The 19,330-nt window shown below is 42.6% G+C and overlaps 1 protein-coding gene across 4 annotated transcripts in view; it reads right to left on the reverse strand.

Annotated features, from left to right (window-relative positions):
- LOC118357425 (carbonic anhydrase-related protein 10) overlaps positions 1-19,330 on the reverse strand; it is a 330,735-nt gene that overhangs the window by 248,151 nt on the left and 63,254 nt on the right. For all 4 annotated transcript variants that reach the window (XM_035734508.2, XM_035734507.2, XM_035734506.2 and 1 more), the window contains exon 3: positions 11,933-12,007. In XM_035734508.2, the coding sequence (XP_035590401.1) occupies positions 11,933-12,007 (75 nt within the window). The remainder of the gene's footprint in view (positions 1-11,932; positions 12,008-19,330) is intronic.

Here is a 19,330-nt window from a genome sequence, read left to right on the forward strand (position 1 = left end):
CAAAGGTATGGTAGGATGTGAATACAGTGGAGGTAAACCTAGGTATTGAGTGATGATGAGAGAGATATTGTCTCTAGAAACATCATTGAAACCAGGAGATGTCATCGCATGCGTGGGTGGTGGAACTAATAGGTTGGATAAGGTATAGTGAGGAGAACTAGAGGCTCTACAGTGAAATAAGCCAATAAACACTAACCAGAACAGCAATGGATAAGGCATATTGACATTAAGGAGAGGCATGCTTTGTCGAGTGATCAAAAGGGTCCAGTGAGTAGTGAGGTTGGTTAGGGTCACGGCGATTCAGACAGCTAGCCGGGCCATCGGTAGCAAGCTAGCATAGGATGGAGATCTGTTTTTAGCCACCTCGTGCGTTTCCGTCGGTAGGATTACTGGGGTCTGTGTGGTAGGGGGGGATCAATCCAATTCGCAAAAAAACAAACAATAGATATAGTTATAGAGGCCCAAGAAAAAATACAAATAAAATAAAAATAAATAAATTGTCAGATAGGTCTATTCAGATAGCAGCCGATAAGACAGCTAACGATTAGCGGACCGCAGATGGGCGTTCAGGTAACGTCGCGACGAAGGTGCCAGCCGGATAACTCCCTCGGGTAGATAATGTCGGTAATCCAGTTGTGAAGGCCCGGTGGGGCTCCGCGATGGCAGTAAAACGGGTCCGGATAGGTGATTGTAGCCCAGGAGTGACTGATGGAACTCTTCAGCTGGCTAGCTCGGGAATAATTTATGTTTGCTCTGGAATCAACGTAAGCCGATAGTTACACGGATAGCAGCTAGCTAGCTGCGAGATCCAGGTATAAATGTCCAGAGTTAGCGGTTGAAATCCGGTGACATGGAGAGAAAAATAGGCCCGCTATGTTCCGGTCCGAGCCGCGCCGTACAAAACTGGCGATAGATTTTCGAGCTAAAGGATAACTGATGACCACAAACCGTGGTTAGCTGAATACTAACGATTAGTCAGTAAAGGAGCTAACTAGTTTCTGATTAGCTTCTGGTTAGCTTCTGGCTAGATTCTGGATTAGCTTCTGGGCTAGCTTCTGGCTAGCTTCTATGGAGGATTACAGATTTGAGGTAAATAATACTTTCTTTTTTTTAAATATAAATTGGTGAGGCGGGTTGCAGGAGAGTGTTGAAGATGAGTTTAATGAAAATAAAAAATATTGTGAAGAAAGTTGTAAATATATATATACAGTATATATATATACGGGACACGACCAGATGAGGACAAAAGACCTCTGAACTGCTATGCCATCTTGGAGTGCGAGTTATGGCCTGAGGAAAACTCCTGTTCCTAGTCATGTGAACCAGGGTAATCCTCCCTCTGCCCTATAAGATGACAGTGTGTGATTGACAGCTGGCCATGGCTTTATACCGGCAGTGGGATGGCGGGATTTGGGGAGGTGTGGAATGGAGGGATTTGAAAAGGAGAGAAAACGGTCACTGGCCCTCACTGAAGGCGAACAGAGGATCATGTATCATATTTCCAGCCTGGAGAGTTTCCATCTCTCTAAAATCCCACTTTACGTCTCCTTCATTCACCCATTCATCCTTCTATTTATTTTTCACTCTGATTCTCTCTTCTCCACTATGTGATGCTCTATTCCATTACGCTCCTCTCATCCCACTTTTCTTCCACTTCTCTCCCCCACCCTCCTGTCACTTCTCTTATATCTTCTATGCTCAACGTAGATACTCCTTTTTCTCCTCAGTCACCTTTACTTTCCAGGCCTGTCCTTACCATTCATTTACCCTCTTCCCATTTTTCTTCACCCCTCATCTCCTACTAGTGTTGCACGGTATACCGAAACTTTGGGACAGGCTAGCGCTAGCAATGAGTAAGTGGAGCAGGCACGGTGCACTCTTACTATAAGGGGACCCCGTACCAAACCACATGAAAAATGGTTTGGTACTAGAATTTTTGTTACTTTCGGTACTTCTATCAAACGTGTCTACTGATAGAGAGAGGATCTGCGCAGCCGATGTCCCCTTATCGTGTGAGTGCACCGTGCCTGCTCCACTTACTCATTGCCAGCTCTAGCCGGTCCCGAGGAACCACCACACTTACTGGGAGTCTTGGGATGCATCACCACTCATGCTGCACGGAAGATAACACACTTGAATAATGCAACACGACATGTAGAAGTGAAACAACTGCTCATTACTGTTCGCAAAACAATGTCCATTAGAGGCTAGAACACTTTACAATGCAAGAATATACTGGTAGCTTCCAGCATTGTAGGCTAACTTTCCTTGCTAGCTTACAGCTGAAGCTAACATCAATGTACTACCCTAGTAAAGAGTTTGTGAGAATATGCTAAATATAGCAGATTTCCAAACTGGTTGTGACCAAAAACTTTATGAATTCACTTAATCTCCCCCGCTTGCCTCACATCTCTCCCAGTCAAGATCATCTTTGCTGAGCTTCTAACTGTGTGAAGGACGTCATGGGTCTTAAAGAGACAGCACACACTTTTATATAAGAAGATCAGTACAATAAAATAAGTCCCAAATGGAAGGGAAACAGATTGTTTTTCATCTGTAGCCCCATGAAATCAGCCAAAACAAGCTTAATAACTCAATGCATGCACAATCTCCCATTGAAGATGCATTCACCTGTATTGTGAATAAGCCTAGGCTACATCTTGATTCAACTTGTTTATCAAAAGATTTACCATAGAAATCAATTATTAACATTAAGTTGTTATGTAGTTAGATTGGTAAAAATCTGCCTTCCTCTATCTACTCTCCTCTCCTTTCCTCCCTCCATCTCCTTGCCCTTCACTACATGCTGTCTGTCTGTCTGTCTGTCTCCGTCAGTCAGTAGAAGGTAAATAAAGTAGAGGTCACATCACCACTTAATACCCACAGTTGTCACTGCAGTGTGTGTGTGTGTGTGTGTGTGTGTGTGTGGCGTGCGCCGTGATGCCTTTCACTGACGATGGGAGAATCAGCCATAGTGAATATACCTCTTCCTCTAAGGCTGCAGTGACTGACAACGAGTCACATTCTGTTGCAGGTATATTGCAGGGATCCCCTCATTGTATATCTGATTGTGTTTCTGGAGGGCTGTTCAAGTCAAGAATGCACACTGAGTCCAGTTTGGAGCATTCTATTGTCCCAATATCCACAAAATCCTACACAGCAGCAATGAGACACACAGACATCCGATGAATAATCTCTATCAATCAGTAACTATCTGTGTGTGGGTTAATCAGAGGGATTTGAGTGTGTATCCCCCAGTAAAGTATGAAGAGAGAAGGAGCCTAGGACTGACTTCTACCCCCATCTGTCTCCACCCTCTGTGGCCCTGTCTATCTGCGTGTGTGTGTGTGTGTGTGTGTGTGTGTGTGTGTGTGTGTGTGTGTGTGTGTGTGTGTGTGTGTGTGTGTGTGTGTGTGTGTGTGTGTGTGTGTGTGTGTGTGTGTGTGTGTGTGTGTGTGTGTGTGTGTGTGTGTGTGTGTGCATGTGCCTGCCAACCCCTAGCTAAGTAGAGAATACAAGATATAAGAGAAGTGAAAGGTCTGTGTGAGCCGGTGTCGATCCATTTCAGCTGTTTTGTACGTTGTGACTACCGTGGGTCTTACATAACCCAACACACATCATTGGATACAGGTATCACACAACGTCTGGATTGATTGGCACAAACAGAATCATTAGAGAGAGAGCAGCAGAGATTGGTAGACAGGCTGAGACAGCAGAGCAGAGTAGCAGGCAAGCTTAGCGCATAACAATCTCATACTGTATAATCCACAAAGATTCCTGCCTGCAATTGGATTCCATTGAACTGGCAGAAAAAGCCACCATTACAGACAACCAGCTATTACCAAAAGCTACAAAACATGTAACTCTATGCTTACAGACACAACATATTTAAGTAGAAAATGTATAATAGGAAGTGTACCTGTCGATTTATTTCAAGACCTACCTTTAAACTCAGTGCTTCTTTGCTTGAAATCATGGGAAAATACAAAGAAATCAGCCAAGACCTGAGAAAAAAAATTGTAGACCTCCACAAGTCTGGTTCATTCTTGGGAGAAATTTCCAAACGCCTGAACGTACCACGTTCATCTGTATAAACAATATTAAGCAAGTATAAACACCATGGGACCACGCAGCCGTCATACTGCTCAGGAAGGAGACTCATTCTGTCTCCTAGAGATGAACGTACTTTGGTGCAAAAAGTGCAAATCAATCCCAGAACAACAGCAATGGAAATTGTGAAGATGCTGGAGGAAACAGGTACAAAAGTATCTACATCCACAGTAAAACAAGTCCTATATTGACATGACCTGAAAGGCCGCTCAGCAAGGAAGAAGCCACTCCAATACCGCCATAAAAAAGCCAGACTACGGTTTGCAACTGCACATGAGGACAAAGATCGTACTTTTTGTTTTGGGGAAATGTCCTCTGGTCTGATGAATAAAAATATAGAACTGTTTGGCCATAATGACCATCGTCATGTTTGGAGGAAAAAGGGGAGGCTTGCAAGCCGAAGAACACCATCCCAACCATGAAGCACTGGGGTGGCAGCATCATGTTATGGGGGTGCTTTGCTTCAGGAGGGACTAGTGCACTTCACAAAATAGATGGCATCATGAGGAAGGAAAATGATGTGGATATATTGAAGGAACATCTCAAGACATCAGTCAGGAAGTTAAAGCTTGGTCGTAAATGGGTCTTCCAAATGGACAATGACCCCAAGCATACTTCCAAAGATGTGGCAAATGGCTTAAGGACAACTAAGTCAAGGTATTGGAGTGGCCATCACAAAGCCCTGACCTCAATCCTATAGGAAATGTGTGGGCAGAACTGAAAAAGCTTGTGCGAGCAAGGAGGCCTACAAACCTGACTCAGTTACTCCAGCTCTGTCGGGAGAATGGGCCAAAATTCACCCAACTTATTGTGGGAAGCTTGTGAAAGGCTGCCTGAAGCGTTTGACACAAGTTAAACAATTTAAAGGCAATGCTACCAAATACCAATTGAGTGTATGTAAACTTTTGACCCACTGGGAATGTGATGAAAGAAATAAAAGCTGAAATAAATCATTCTCTCTACTATTATTCTAACATTTCACAATCTTAAAATAAAGTGGTGATCCTTTACAATGATTAAATGTCAGGAATTGTGAAAAACTGAATTTAAATGAATTTGGCTAAGGTGTATGTCAACTTTCGACTTCAGCTGTTCACTGTACTAGATAATACATTAATATGTTTACTTTCCTAAACTAACATCTAACAGCACCCACAGTCCTCATCCACACCTTGACTGTATCTTGGCTAAATTCCACTCTTGCCTGGTGCTGGCAGCCTGGTACTCACTTCCCCATCATCATCAGAACTCAATGGGCCATAATTGTCCTCAGCAGAACCATAGCTACTGCTTCAATCACAATGCAGAACCACAGCTATTGGTCCAATCACTACTGTTGCACGATATTCCAAAACGTCAGTACTTTTTTGATACTGAAAAACGGTTCGGTACTAGAAGTTTTGTTAATGTCGGTACTTCTGTCAAATGTGTCTCACGTCATATAGGGATTGAGAGGATCGAGTCTGTCTAATCATTTGTCTGAATCTTCCCAAGGGGGCTGTAGTTAGGGCTAATTATTTGTCTGAATCTTCTCAAGGGGGCTGTAGTTAGGGCTGGCACAATTATTGTGTAATCGTGTAACTGACAATTACGGACAATAACTGTGAACTATGAAAAATATATTTATAATCATCTTAATGCATTCATTTTAGGAGAAAGGAGCATTCAACTTTATATTCAAGTAGGTATAGTTTACCCAATAGCAGTTACTCATTTTTACATGAATTGGGTAAAGTTGGTATTAATTTTACGAGCAGAACGGCACAGTCAGAAGGAAAAGCTAACTTCCCAAAAGTTCCAGAGTCAAAACCATTTGTTTTTTACGCAGGGGTGTCACCAAAGCATTGCTGTATTCATGACGTACTGTATGACGTAGATCATTTTGACATTTGAATCGTTACCCAGAATTCCATAACCGTCATAACCCTTGCAGTAGTAAGATAGCCAGGCTAGTGGCTACTTGTGCTTGCACATGCTGATGACAAAGCGCCAGCAGCTTTTGAGAAGCAAGCCAGAGGGGAGAGAATTCTGACAGCATGGCTTCTTCTAACGAAAACATCATACCTCCACGCGGGCAGTTTGATGACCCAAATGGTTCCAGAAGGGAACTGTGAGAACACTTTGGAACTGCTTACAGAGCAGATGGTAAAGGTCAGCCCACCAAAACAACTATGCAAAATGTGTTACAAAGCAGTGCAGTGCAAGGGAGGTTTAGTTGTAAAACAACATGAAAAGCAGTTTTACACATGACATTTTCATTGTAATGTTATTCAACTGGAAACTCAATTCAAATGGTTTTTGAGTGGCAATGACATATAGTACCAGTCAACACCTACTCATATATTTGTTTATTTGTATTGTCTTTATTGTCTACATTCTAGAACAATAGTGAAGACATCGCAACTGTGAAATAACACATATGGAATCATGTAGTGACCAAAAAAGTGTTAAACAAATCTAAATCTATTTTATATTTGAGATTCTTCAAAGTAGCCACCCTTTGCCTTGATGACAGCTTTGTACACTAGGCATTCTCTCAACCAGCTTCATGAGGTCATCTGGAATGCATTTCAATTAACAGGTGCGCTTTGTTAAACGTTAATTTGTGGAATTTATTTCCTTCTTAATGCGTTTGAGCCAATCAGTTGTGTTGTGACAAGGTATGGATGGTATACAGAAGATAGCCCTATTTGGTAAAAGACCAAGTTCATATTATGGCAAGTGCAGCACAATTAAGCAAAGAGAAATGACAGTCCATCAGTACTTTAAGACCTGAAGGTCAGTCAATCCGGAAAATGTCAAGAACTTTGAAAGTTTCTTCAAGTGCAGCCGCAAAAACCATCAAGCGCTATGATGAAACTGGCTCTCATGAGGACCGCCACAGGGAAGGAAGACCCAGAGTTACCTCTGCTGCAGAGGATAAGTTCATTAGAGTTAATTGCACATCAGATTGCAGCCCAAATAAATGCTTCACGGAGTTCAAGTAACAGACACATCTCAACACCAACTATTCAGAGGAGACTGTGTGAATCAGGCCAGGCCAGGTTGGCTTGTCATAACAAAGGGGTTAAATACTTGTTGACTCAAGCCATTTCAACTTTTCATTTTTTAGTCATTTGTAAAAATGTCTAAATACATGATTCCACTTTGACATTATGGGGTAATGTGTGTAGGCCAGTGACACAAAATGTCAATTTAATCCATTTTAAATTCAGGTTGTTATGCAACAAGATGTTGAAAAAGTCAAGGGGTGTGAATGTTTTCTGAAGGCACTGTAGATGAATAATGAATCATAGGTCTAATGAATGAAATTGACCAGATATTATGGCCATAGATTAGCAAATTACCCTGACATTTTAAAACAGTTTAGATGTCATTGTAAAATGATTGCATGCTCTGCGTCTCAGATAAGGTCTTGCATAGGGATACTGATTAGCTTCTGTTATTAGCTTCTGTTATTTAATATGGTGTTTTATTTTTTAAAGAAATTGAATATAGAATATAAGATATACTATGTGTTATTTTAGTTGTTCAACCAGTCATCAACATATTGTTCAATGTAAAAAAATGAAAAATAAAGCCCAGTGGTTATTCTGTTATTCTGTTATTCTGTGAAAGCTAACATGCTTTCTTTTCTTTGCCGTGGTATAACTTTGAGTATCATTCCGTTAACGAGTATCGTGATACTAAACCTGGTATCGGTATTGAAGTAAAAATTCTGGTATCGTAAAAACACTACTAATCACAACGCAGAGCCTCATCTAATGGTCCAATCACAATGCAAAACCCCATCTACTGATCCAATCAAAACAGCCAACATTGTTCCTCCAACAGCCCCTAACAGTGTTTCAACACTAAGGATCTTTAATGCACATTGTCCCTTTGCTAGTCCTTCTAGTGCCTGTTAGCAGAAAGAAGCTGGCAAAGTGCTATAGGATATCAATTTTCCCCCAATAAAGCGCAGGTTGCAAAGTTGCCGCACCCTCGTGGATCGTCTCTGTGTTGTTTAATTGAGTTTCGATCAGAGACTGTTACTCGGAGAAGCACTCACTATCTGCCAGACACACACACTTACATAATATATATAACAATTAGCAGCGGCCAGTGATTTTGAAAGGGCTTAAAGGGCAATTCCACCACTTTTCAACCTCATTTCATTATCTCCAGCACAATACCAGTGTCTACATATGTGGAAACGGTGCATTTCATCGACCTGATGACATCATCAAAAGTTAAAACATTTTAAAAACAGTGATTTTAAAAAACACTATGAGATTCACAGTGAAGTGGGGAGCAAGAAAATACCTAAAACTCATGGCAGGTTTTCAAAAATCACTGTGTTTTTAAAAACGTTTAATCCTACCCTGTGATGTCACAGCAGCATTGTTTTGGACCTTTATTCTTATATTTTTAACCACAGATCATAGAAACACATTGTTTTCACATATGTAGACACTGGGTTGGTGCTGGAGATGATAAAAATGAGGTTGAAAAGCATCGGAATTGCCCTTTAACTGGAGAATTAAGTTAAAAGGCTTTAAAGGGATTTTCAGGAAGCCGGGTTTTGGACACGGTAGCTCAGAAACCTGTAATTGGCGAATCCTTCTTGTCTCTGAGTACCGAGACTCAAGTAAGGCTGAAGAAACCTTTCATTTGTTAATCAATCCCCTCCTTTCAAAGAAAACTAACTCTTATACTATTATTATTCGAAATAGAAGTGTGGATTTTAAATCCGACTTTTAGAGAGAAGGGAATGAAGAATTGAAAGTGCTATAGTTAACTGTGTAAAAAAAGATGACGGAGTTTGACGCTTCAACAACAGACCATACTGATTGTCTGTTTCTGTCTGATTATTTCTCATATTTGATATTTTTCAGATCAAGAGTCTTCCATGACTTGTTATCATTTAAGCAGTGGAGCAGTAATTCAGAAGACTTCCACTGCAGAAAAGCCGGTGCTACATCTGGGGTACATAGTTACACTGTTGCAAGTGCAGAGTAGGAAAGAGAAGATGGATTCCATTGTTTCGCTTCATGGACCTTAAAGACCTAGCACTGAATTGGTGAAAGCTGCTTACACATGTCTAGTTCATAGTTGTATGGTTGTTATAATTGCCTCTCCTCATCTCTCCCTCTTTATCTCTCAATCTCCCACCCTTGTCTCTTCCTCTCACCCTCCTCCCCCTCTTTCTTGTCCCCCCCCTCCCTCTCTCTCTCATTCTCATTCTCATTCTCTCTCTCTGCCTCTCTTTCTCACTCTCGCTCCCGGTCCTCTCCATCTCCACTCTCTCTCATTAGTCCAGTGCCTGTCATGGAGAGGGTCTGTGCAGGAGCACACAGTCCAACACTACACGCCATCAGATGCCTACCAGCTACTCATCAGAGAGACAACCAGCAGCTAGCCAGGCCAGCTGAGTCGCATCGCTCTCTCTATCTACCTCGCATCTCGCTCCAGTGGCACAGGACAGAGAAGGGATATTTTAAAGAACTAGAGGGCGGAGAAAGAGAGAGAGGGGGGGGGGGTGGACAGGAAAAGAAGAGAAAAAGTAGAGGAAGAGAGAAAAAAAGAATAGAAATTGGACCAAGAGATAAACTGAGATTTCTGAAACGATAGTCATTTCAGTTAAGGGAAGGGAGTGAGTGTTAACCAGTCACTTTCATGCAACCCCCTTTCTCACCCTGAGACCACATGTTCATCTTGACACCTCTGTCTGGCTGAACAGCATGCTACCTGTTCCACATGAAGCTCTCTTCATCCCAGCATGACAATTCAAGATGGTTCAACCACTGCTTTGGATCCTGCCAAGCCCCCCCCTCTACCTCCCTCCCTCCCTAACGCTAGCTCACAGCAACCAGCCATTCCGCACAGGCTTTATCTCCTCTAAAATAATCTTTCAGCAGGATCAACAAGAAAATCTGCTGAAATGGGATAAAGAGAATAGAGGGGAAAATTATGTAAAAAAACAACAATAATAAACAGCAAAATCCACATCCGGGCCGGGCTTCCTGGAATGACCCCGGATGATGCTCAAAGCTGATGATCTCAAATGACCTTTAACTCCATACTGTGCCAATAAGAGCTGCTTCTCAATGCTCTCTGAAGAGATGACGGTACACTGAATGACTAGGATGGAGTTGGCCCTAGACACTGAGCTAAGGTTAGTTTTGTATTCCCCCCTCTGATAGTTAGCATTAGGATCTACTGATAATGAGCTGATCCTAGATCTGTGGCTGGGAGAATCGTCTCCCCAGAGCAGATTAAAAGGAGGCATATACTAATGGTCCTCGTTGACCTTTGGGAAATACTAAAGCTAATTGGGGTAGCTTAGAAAGGGCACATTATATTGCAAAGGTCAGTTATGTGACATAAGGCTACAACATGGGATCAAGTTAGCTTTTACAAATATCCTACTGTACAACAGTGTTCAAAAATCCCGGTGGAGTGGACCCATCAGAGTGGGCATTTTTGTAACAGCCCAGCACTAGCAAACCTCAAATCAAATCAAATGTTATTGGTCACATACACATCTTTAGCAGATGTTATTGCGGGTGTAGCGAAATACCTGAATTAACTAATCAATGAATAATCATTAACAGAATCAGAGAGCTGGGTTTAAAAAACTAAACAGATCAAATACAATGTGCACCCTGTGAATTCCCAGGACCAGGACGTCTTGCAGTTGGTTATGAGTAGACATAGATGGGGGACTTAATATCTCCATGCTCTAGACATGATTTGGAATACAGAAAGGGACTGAGGAATTAGTCAAACCAAATACTAATACAAAATGTTAACAGCTACCGTTTTATCCATGAAAATAGTTGAACAGGTACAATAATATCCATAACAACACTACCGACCGACTCCCCACAGTCTCCCTGTGGTCCTAGTTCTAACTACCACAGTGCCATATCAACCGATTCAGGGTTATCACACCCTAGCTCAGTAATGTCACTTCATTCGCACGGGGTAAAGTTTAAATCTTTATCGGCTACTATCAGCTCCTCTATGGCAGAGACCTGAGAGAGTAGGGCGTAAAACGTCTGATTACCGTACCTCCTCCCCTCGCCGGCACAGGGGGATCACGACTAGTGTATTAGCGGTGACGGCTGCTGTTGATTGGCTAGTGGTGCAGGAAGGCCTGTGAGGACAGGGGCGCTGACATTATATTGGAGATAAAGCATTGCAATGACGATGTGTCTCTGACAAACAGACACGCTCGCGCGCACACTTACGTCCACGCACACACACAGCGCTCCTCAGTCGCTGACAGTTGATTCCCAGGTGTTATTTTGTGTGACATATACACATATACAACTGCAGGTGTAATAAAAAAAGCATGCAAATGCATTCGGATGCACACACACACACACACGCACACACACACTCACACACACACAGACACACACACACACATTCATATAAAATAACACATCCGCAGGCTTTAATAAAAGGCATGCATTAACACAACACACACACACACACACACACACACTTGCAGGCATCATCGAAAGCCCTCAACAGCTCAGCAGCAGAAAAGTACAATCTTAGGAAATAATTGGGCTGACGGGTGGGTACACATAGAGGGAAATTAACGAGGTAGAAAGAAAGGCCCTTGTACACCTGCCAGTCAATCAGCAACCAAACAACATGAACTACATGACAAAGGCAACGAATGTCTTGTAAGCATTAAAAACAGAGCCCGTGGCAAGGTAGTCTGTCGAGCTATGAAATAGAAAATATGCAATGTTCTTCACACTTCACATTTACAGAAAATAAACAGCAGTCTTAACTGCACACAGTACAGTATAAGGATTCTTACCTGGTACAAAACTCCCCTGAACAACCTCCTTGTACGCCCACCATCCCTCATGTATTTTAGGTACATTTGGCTGAGCTGTCGGAGAGGAAGGAAACAGAGAACATACATGTCAATCAGATGTATGTTAATTAGAGACAACACCTGCTGACTCTACTCCTTCATGTTCCATGTTGATCCTCATCCTTTCCAGCCAACCTCTTCAGGAAGAGGCCTTTTGGCAAACAAATTCTCCCCGAAGACAGACAGAGAACAAACAGAACACGAGATTGGAAATCCTACACACATGTGCACGTACACATAACACATACTGGTACGTACACAAGTGTAGGTACACGCACACACACCTTCCTCGGGCATTAGTCTGGAAATGCATTCTGTTATGTTGTGCACAGTAAAAAGCCCAGATTAGAGGAGGGCTGGACTTTATAATTGAGGTGAATAGGTAAAGGTCCCGCTAAAAAGGGAGGGTTGAGACCCAGAATTACCAGAAGAACTTTGGGGATATTGCTTTTTACACCTCAACTTGTTTTGTTCATTCGGTTGCGCTGGGAAGGAAGGCTTAATGGAGGGGCTAGAGGTTGCCTTGCCTTACCTCTGCGTAATGGAAGTACGGGGTGGTGGGTGGTTCTTATACCCCCTTCGAAGAGTGGTCTAGCCTACCGCTAGAATAGGTGCAGGTTCAATTACATAGAGAGGATGGACACAGGAGTGCAGAAACCTTCTTTTCTCCCAGGCAATCAACTGGACAATCAACAGCTACCCGTCTGGCAGAAAGTCTGAAGTTTTACCTCCCTGCGGGTGTCGAACAGCATACGGCCCCCAAAAATGGATCTTAACCATCCTGACTGGCCGCTGACTGGTTTCTCCAAATGATAGATTGCTTTTCCCCTTCCGATGTAAAATGAAGTGGAAGTAAACACCACCCTGGATGCCAGAGTCAATGAACATTGCATAGTGAGTCAGTGGTTTCCACTATTATAACCTATTATAACCGACATGTCCGTGTTGCCTCTCTGCAATATAATTAGTTTTACTCTCCATTTAGTCACCACCAAAAACCCATCATGAGACAGCAATTGCATTGTAAAGAGTTCGGGTAAAATTGAATTGTTTCAGATAGCAATTGAACAATGGCTACACGGCTCAAAGGACCAATCCTTCCAATTCTTCCATAGCTATAACTACACTATTGCAGTGAATTCAACAACGTTATAAGGTGTAAATAAGAGTCTCCTCCACTGTTCCATAGGTGTCTCGACAGGAAGAACTTCCACTGAAAAACACAGTCAGGGGTAAGAACCAATAACGTGGCATCCTGTGTATGTGTCAATACATGTGTGTGTGGGTCTAGGGATCCTAGTAAAAATAAGGAGGGGCTGGGCCTCCCGGGTGGCGCAGTGGTCTAGGGCACTGCATCCCAGCACTAGCTGTGCCACCAGAGACCCTGGGTTCGCGCCCAGGCTCTCTGTCGCAACCGGCCGTGACCGGGAGGTCCGTGGGGCGATGCACAATTGGCCTAGCATAGTCCGGGTTAGGGAGGGTTTGGCCGGTAGGGATATCCTTGTCTCGTCGCGCACCAGCGACTCCCGTGGCGGGCCGGGTGCAGTGCACGCTAACCAAGGTCGCCAGGTGCACAGTGTTTCCTCCGACACATTGGTGTGGCTGGCATCCGGGTTGGATGTGCGCTGTGTTAAGAAGCAGTGCGGCTTTGTTGGTTTGTGTTTCGGAGGACACATGGCTTTCGACCTTCGTCTCTCCCGAGCCCGTATGGGAGTTGTAGCGATGAGACAAAAAAAAAAGTTAAAATTTTAAATAAAAAAAAATAAAATAAGGAGGGGCTTTAGAGGAAGCTGCTGATAAGCTGCAGTTACCACTGAAAATACTGCATAAAGCCTCTGTATCTCTCCAGCTCTTAGGCTGCAACAAGGTGGCACAGATACCGGTCTACACATAAAGTATAAAATCATTTTGATGAATTCAAAGCTACTTTTCAGATAGCCTGAATCTTGGGCCAAAAATGATTTACTTAGGATCCCTAGTGACAACATTTTTCTCAGAATCAACTCTGTTTAGGGGAGCTGTACTTGTGAAAGCAGTCAGTTGAATGGAACCATCACATTGAAGCGATTTCTTTGTTTTGTCATTTCTAATGGGTATAATAAGCAAGCCTATCACTGTTAATTATTCAGAACTGTCTGAGACAGACAGAAATAATTTTTAAAATTCTGGAACAATTGGCCTCCATATTCTGTGGCAGCGCTCGCCTAGAGACAAGACATCATCACTTCCTGTGTAACAGCGAGACAGGGGAGAGGAGGAAGAGTAACAGAGCGAGAGAGGGAGAGAACATTATCAGGACAGAAGGGAGGGATGAAGGGGGAGAGAAAGACAGAAAAGTGAGAGAGAGAGCTGAAGAGAGAGAGTGGGAGAGTGAGAAAAGAGAAACAAGGGAGAAAAGAGAGAGCTAGACAGCAGGACAGCAGAAAAGTTATGTTCCATTTCCCACACTGCTTGGCTGTGGCCCCGAAACACACTTACTGGCATCAGCAAAAAGGAAATGCTTCCAATCTATTAAAGGATATGCAGACGGGACCCTGAGGGGAGGAAGGGAGGGAGGGATGGGGGGATGCATATGGCAAAATGATAGATCACTGTTAATTTCACCCGCCCCTAGCTGAACCCAGAACAGTGATGATCATATATGGTGATCATATGAGTGAGGCGCAGCAGTAATTTGTAGTTTAGATGCTGAAAACTAATGTGTCAGTATTCACATCAGGATCCATCTAGACTGCAAGCAATCAATCAAGCAAGGTCACGTGTCAATATAGGGCCAATATCCTTCTCCCGTCAAGATGATCAGTAGACTGACAGCAGTTATTAACCTAATTAATCTTTGCTCTATGTAATTAAAACTAGAAACCTTTATACAAGGGGTGGGCAACAGGCGGCCCATGGGCCTAAACCGGTCCGCAAATTATTTTATTTTGGCTCCCTAAAGTTTCTATCAATAAATGATTTAAATAATAAATACAAAAATATATATATATATATTTTTGGTTAAAGAAAACACTGTAAAATCACCAGGAATTTAGCAAAATAATTGTTTAATTTAGAAACTCGTATCTCAACGTAATTCAAGGTATAATATGATCGTTATTTTTTGCCTTTTTAGGCTAGTTGTGGTCAATTTGCTGTGTACAACGTATTATAATTATGTTCCTGCCCCCGACCATCCACTCCGACAAAAATCATCCCTTGGCTGAATCTAGTTGCCTACCCCTTGTTAAACAAGCCAAATAAACTTCCAATGCAAGACAATGGCTTACTACATTTTCAGTTGTTTCAAATGACTGGTGACAGGTTTTCAGTAAACTGGTCTGTAAAGAAGTATGGCTGATCAACTCCAATAACCTGATAATTGAACATTTTCTATTGTTCAGAACTGAGTCATCGTTAGCTACGTGCTTTCCATACCCATGCATCTCTGTGTGTGCGGCCTACCCCGGCCTAGCCTGGTAAGTCCCTACCAACCACCTATAAACACAAGTAGACTCTGTAAATAAACAATTCATTTTCATATAATTGTCAAAATCTCCCATTAATATTCATCAAAATGCACTTGCAATCCACCTGCTCAGCCATGCAGAAAAAGACACACAGAGAGAGAGAGAGAGAGAGAGAGAGAGAGAGAGAGAGAGAGAGAGAGAGAGAGAAAGGGAGATCGAGAGAGGGGGTAGAATAGACAGGAGGAGATAAAGAGAGGGCGAGGGACAGAGAGAGAAGGAGGGAGGGAGATTAATTAGATAGATAGATAGATAGATAGATAGATAGATAGATAGATAGATAGATAGATAGATAGATAGATAGATAGATAGATAGATAGATAGATAGATAGATAGATAGATAGATAGAGGGGAGAATATATATACAGTGGGGCAAAAAAAGTATTTAGTCAGTCACCAATTGTGCAAGTTCTCCCACTTAAAAAGATGAGAGAGGCCTGTAATTTTCATCATAGGTACACTTAAACTATGACAGACAAAATGAGAAGAAAAAAAATCCCCAAAATCCCATTGTAGGATTTTTAATGAATTTATTTGCAAATTATGGTGGAAAATAAGTATTTGGTCAATAACAAAAGTTTACCTCAATACTTTGTTATATACCCTTTGTTGGCAATGACAGAGGTAAAATGTTTTCTGTAAGTCTTCACAAGGTTTTCACACATTGTTGCTGGTATTTTGGCCCATTCTTCCATGCGGATCTCCTCTAGAGCAGTGATGTTTTGGGGCTGTTGCTGGGCAACACGGACTTTCAACTCCCTCCAAAGATTTTGTAAGGGGTTGAGATCTGGAGACTGGCTAGGCCACTCCAGGACCTTGAAATGCTTCTTACGAAGCCACTCCTTCATTGTCCGGGCGGTGTGTTTGGGATCATTGTCATGCTGAAAGACCCAGCCACGTTTCATCTCCAATGCCCTTGCTGATGGAAGGAGGATTTCACTCAAAATCTCACGATACATGGCCCCATTCATTCTTACCTTTACACGGATCAGTCGTCCTGGTCCCTTTGCAGAAAAACAGCCCCAAAGCATGATGTTACCACCCCCATGCTTCACAGTAGGTATGGTGTTCTTTGGATGCAACTCAGCATTCTTTGTCCTCCAAACACGACGAGTTGAGTTTTTACCAAAAAGTTATATTTTGGTTTCATCTGACCATATGACATTCTCCCAATCTTCTTCTGGATCATCCACATTCTCCCTAGCAAACTTCAGACGGGCCTGGACACTGGCTTAAGCAGGGGGACTTGTCTGGCACTGCAGGATTTGAGTCCCTGGCAGCGTAGTGTGTTACTGATGGTAGGCTTTATTACTTTGGTCCCAGCTCTCTGCAGGTCATTCACTAGGTCCCACCATGTGGTTCTGGGATTTTTGATCACCATTCTTGTGATCATTTTGACCCCACGGGGTGAGATCTTGCGTGGAGCCCCAGATTGAGGGAGATTATCAGTGGTCTTGTATGTCTTCCATTTCCTAATAATTGTTCCCACAGTTGATTTCTTCAAACCAAGCTGCTTACCTATTGCAGGTTCAGTCTTTCCAGCCTGGTGCAGGTCTACAATTTTGTTTCTGGTGTCCTTTGACAGCTCTTTGGTCTTGGCCATAGTGGAGTTTGGAGTGTGACTGTTTGAGGTTGTGGACAGGTGTCTTTTATACTGATAACAAGTTCAAACAGGTGCCATTAATACAGGTAACGAGTGGAGGACAGAGGAGCCTCTTAAAGAAGAAGTTACAGGTCTGTGTGAGCCAGAAATCTTGATTGTTTGTAGGTGACCAAATACTTATTTTCCATAATAACCATAATTTGCAAATAAATTCATAAAAAATCCTACAATGTGATTTTCTGGATTTTTTTTTCTCATTTTGTCTGTCATAGTTGAAGTGTACCTATGAAGAAAATGACAGGCCTTTCTCATCTTTTTAAGTGGGAGAACTTGCACAATTGGTGGCTGACTAAATATTTTTTTTGCCCCCACTGTATATAGAGAGAGAGAGAAAGGGGGAGCGAGAGAGAGGGGAGATCGAGAGAAAGGGGTTGGATAGACAGGAGGAGATAGAGAGGGCAAGGGACAGAGAGAGAGAAAGAGAGAGAGAGAGAGAGAGACAGAGACAGAGAGAGAGGAAGCTGAGCAGAGTGAGACAATAGCGACACCCGTCCATCCATAAATGAAACTTGACCTTGCCGACAGCTGTGCATACTAACTTATGAGACAATTATCTCCAACCCCGCTCCTGTCTGTGGGGCCCTATAATGGCCGTGTGTGTGTGTGTCAGGGGCCCATCCACTCGATGGATGGGCCCCTGACACTCTCAATCAAGCCAACACTGGGTAAAGGGTCGATATCAGGGGATATCTTTAAAGGACACGTTTTTGATATTCTAGAACAGCGGTTACCAAACTTTTTATAGTTACGTATCCCTTCAAACATTCAAGTCTCAGCTTTGTACCCCCTCTAGCACCAGGGTCAGCGCACTCTCACACGTTGTTTTATGCCATCATTGTAAGCCTGCCGCACACACACTATACGATACATTTATTAAACATAAGAATGAGTGTGAGTTTTTGTCACAACCCGACTCGTTGGAAGTGACAAAGAGCTCTTATAGGACAAGGGCACTGGTCCTATAATAATAATAATATAATAATAATCAATAATTTTGCTCTTTATTTCACCATCTTACATATAAAACCTTATTTGTTCATCAAAAATTGTGAATTACTCACCACAGGTTAATGAGAAGGGTGTGCTTGAAAGGAAGCACATAACTCTGCAATGTTGGGAGAACGTCTCAGTCTTAAATCATTTTCCACACCCAGTCCACTCTCACATAGGTACGTGGTTGCAAAGGGCATCAGTGTCAAAACATCATGATTTGCCAAGGCAGGATACTCTGAGCACAGCCCTATCCAGAAATCTGACAGTGGCTTCTGATTAAATTCAATTTTCACAGAACCGCTTGTTGCAATTTCGATGAGGCTCTCTTGTTCAGATATTGGTAAGTGGACTGGAGGCAGGGCATGAAAGGGATAATGAATCCAGGTGTTTGTTTCGTCAATTTCAGAAATACATGTGTGTTGTACTTGTTAATGCAGACAGAGAAGAGCTACAACTTCTTAATCATAGCCTCAATTTTGTCCCGCACATTGAATATAGTTGCAGAGAGTTCCTGTAATCCTAGATTCAGATCATTCAGGTGAGAAAAAACATCACTCAAATAGGTCAGACGTGTGAGAAACTCGCCATCATGCAAGCAGTCAAGCAAATTAAAATTATGGTCAGTAAAGAAAACTTTAAGCTCATCTCATGTGGCGTCGGGAACAACTGCTTGCACACACGTTACCACTCCACTATGTCTCCCTGTCATGGCTTCTGTGCCATCAGTACAGATACCAACACATCTTGACCACCAAAGTCCATTTGATGTCACAAAGCTGTCCAGTACTTTAAAAAATATGCTCTCGTTGTTTCCAGTGGAGGATGTCTTGACCCCCCATAAACGTAATGGACATATACCAGGAGATGTGCCAGGCCCGCCACGTCTGTTCACTCATCCAGCTGTAACGCATATAATTCACTGGCTTGTATGTGAAGGAGTAATTGTTTCAAAACATCTCCTGCCATGTCACATATGCGTCGTGAAACAGTGTTGTTTGATGAAGGCATTGTCTATATAGTTTTTTGGTCCTTTACCCCCAGTATTGTCCCAGGCATATCCACGGCAGCAGGAATAATTAAGTCCTCCACAATAAAATGTAGTTTACGAGAGATAGACGTCATCAGAGCGCGCAACAGGACACTGTACTGTCTACACTCAGTTTGTTGTTTACATTC

The sequence above is a fragment of the Oncorhynchus keta genome, chromosome 24, assembly GCF_023373465.1.
Source record: "Oncorhynchus keta strain PuntledgeMale-10-30-2019 chromosome 24, Oket_V2, whole genome shotgun sequence".
Classification (NCBI taxonomy): Eukaryota; Metazoa; Chordata; class Actinopteri; order Salmoniformes; family Salmonidae; genus Oncorhynchus; species Oncorhynchus keta.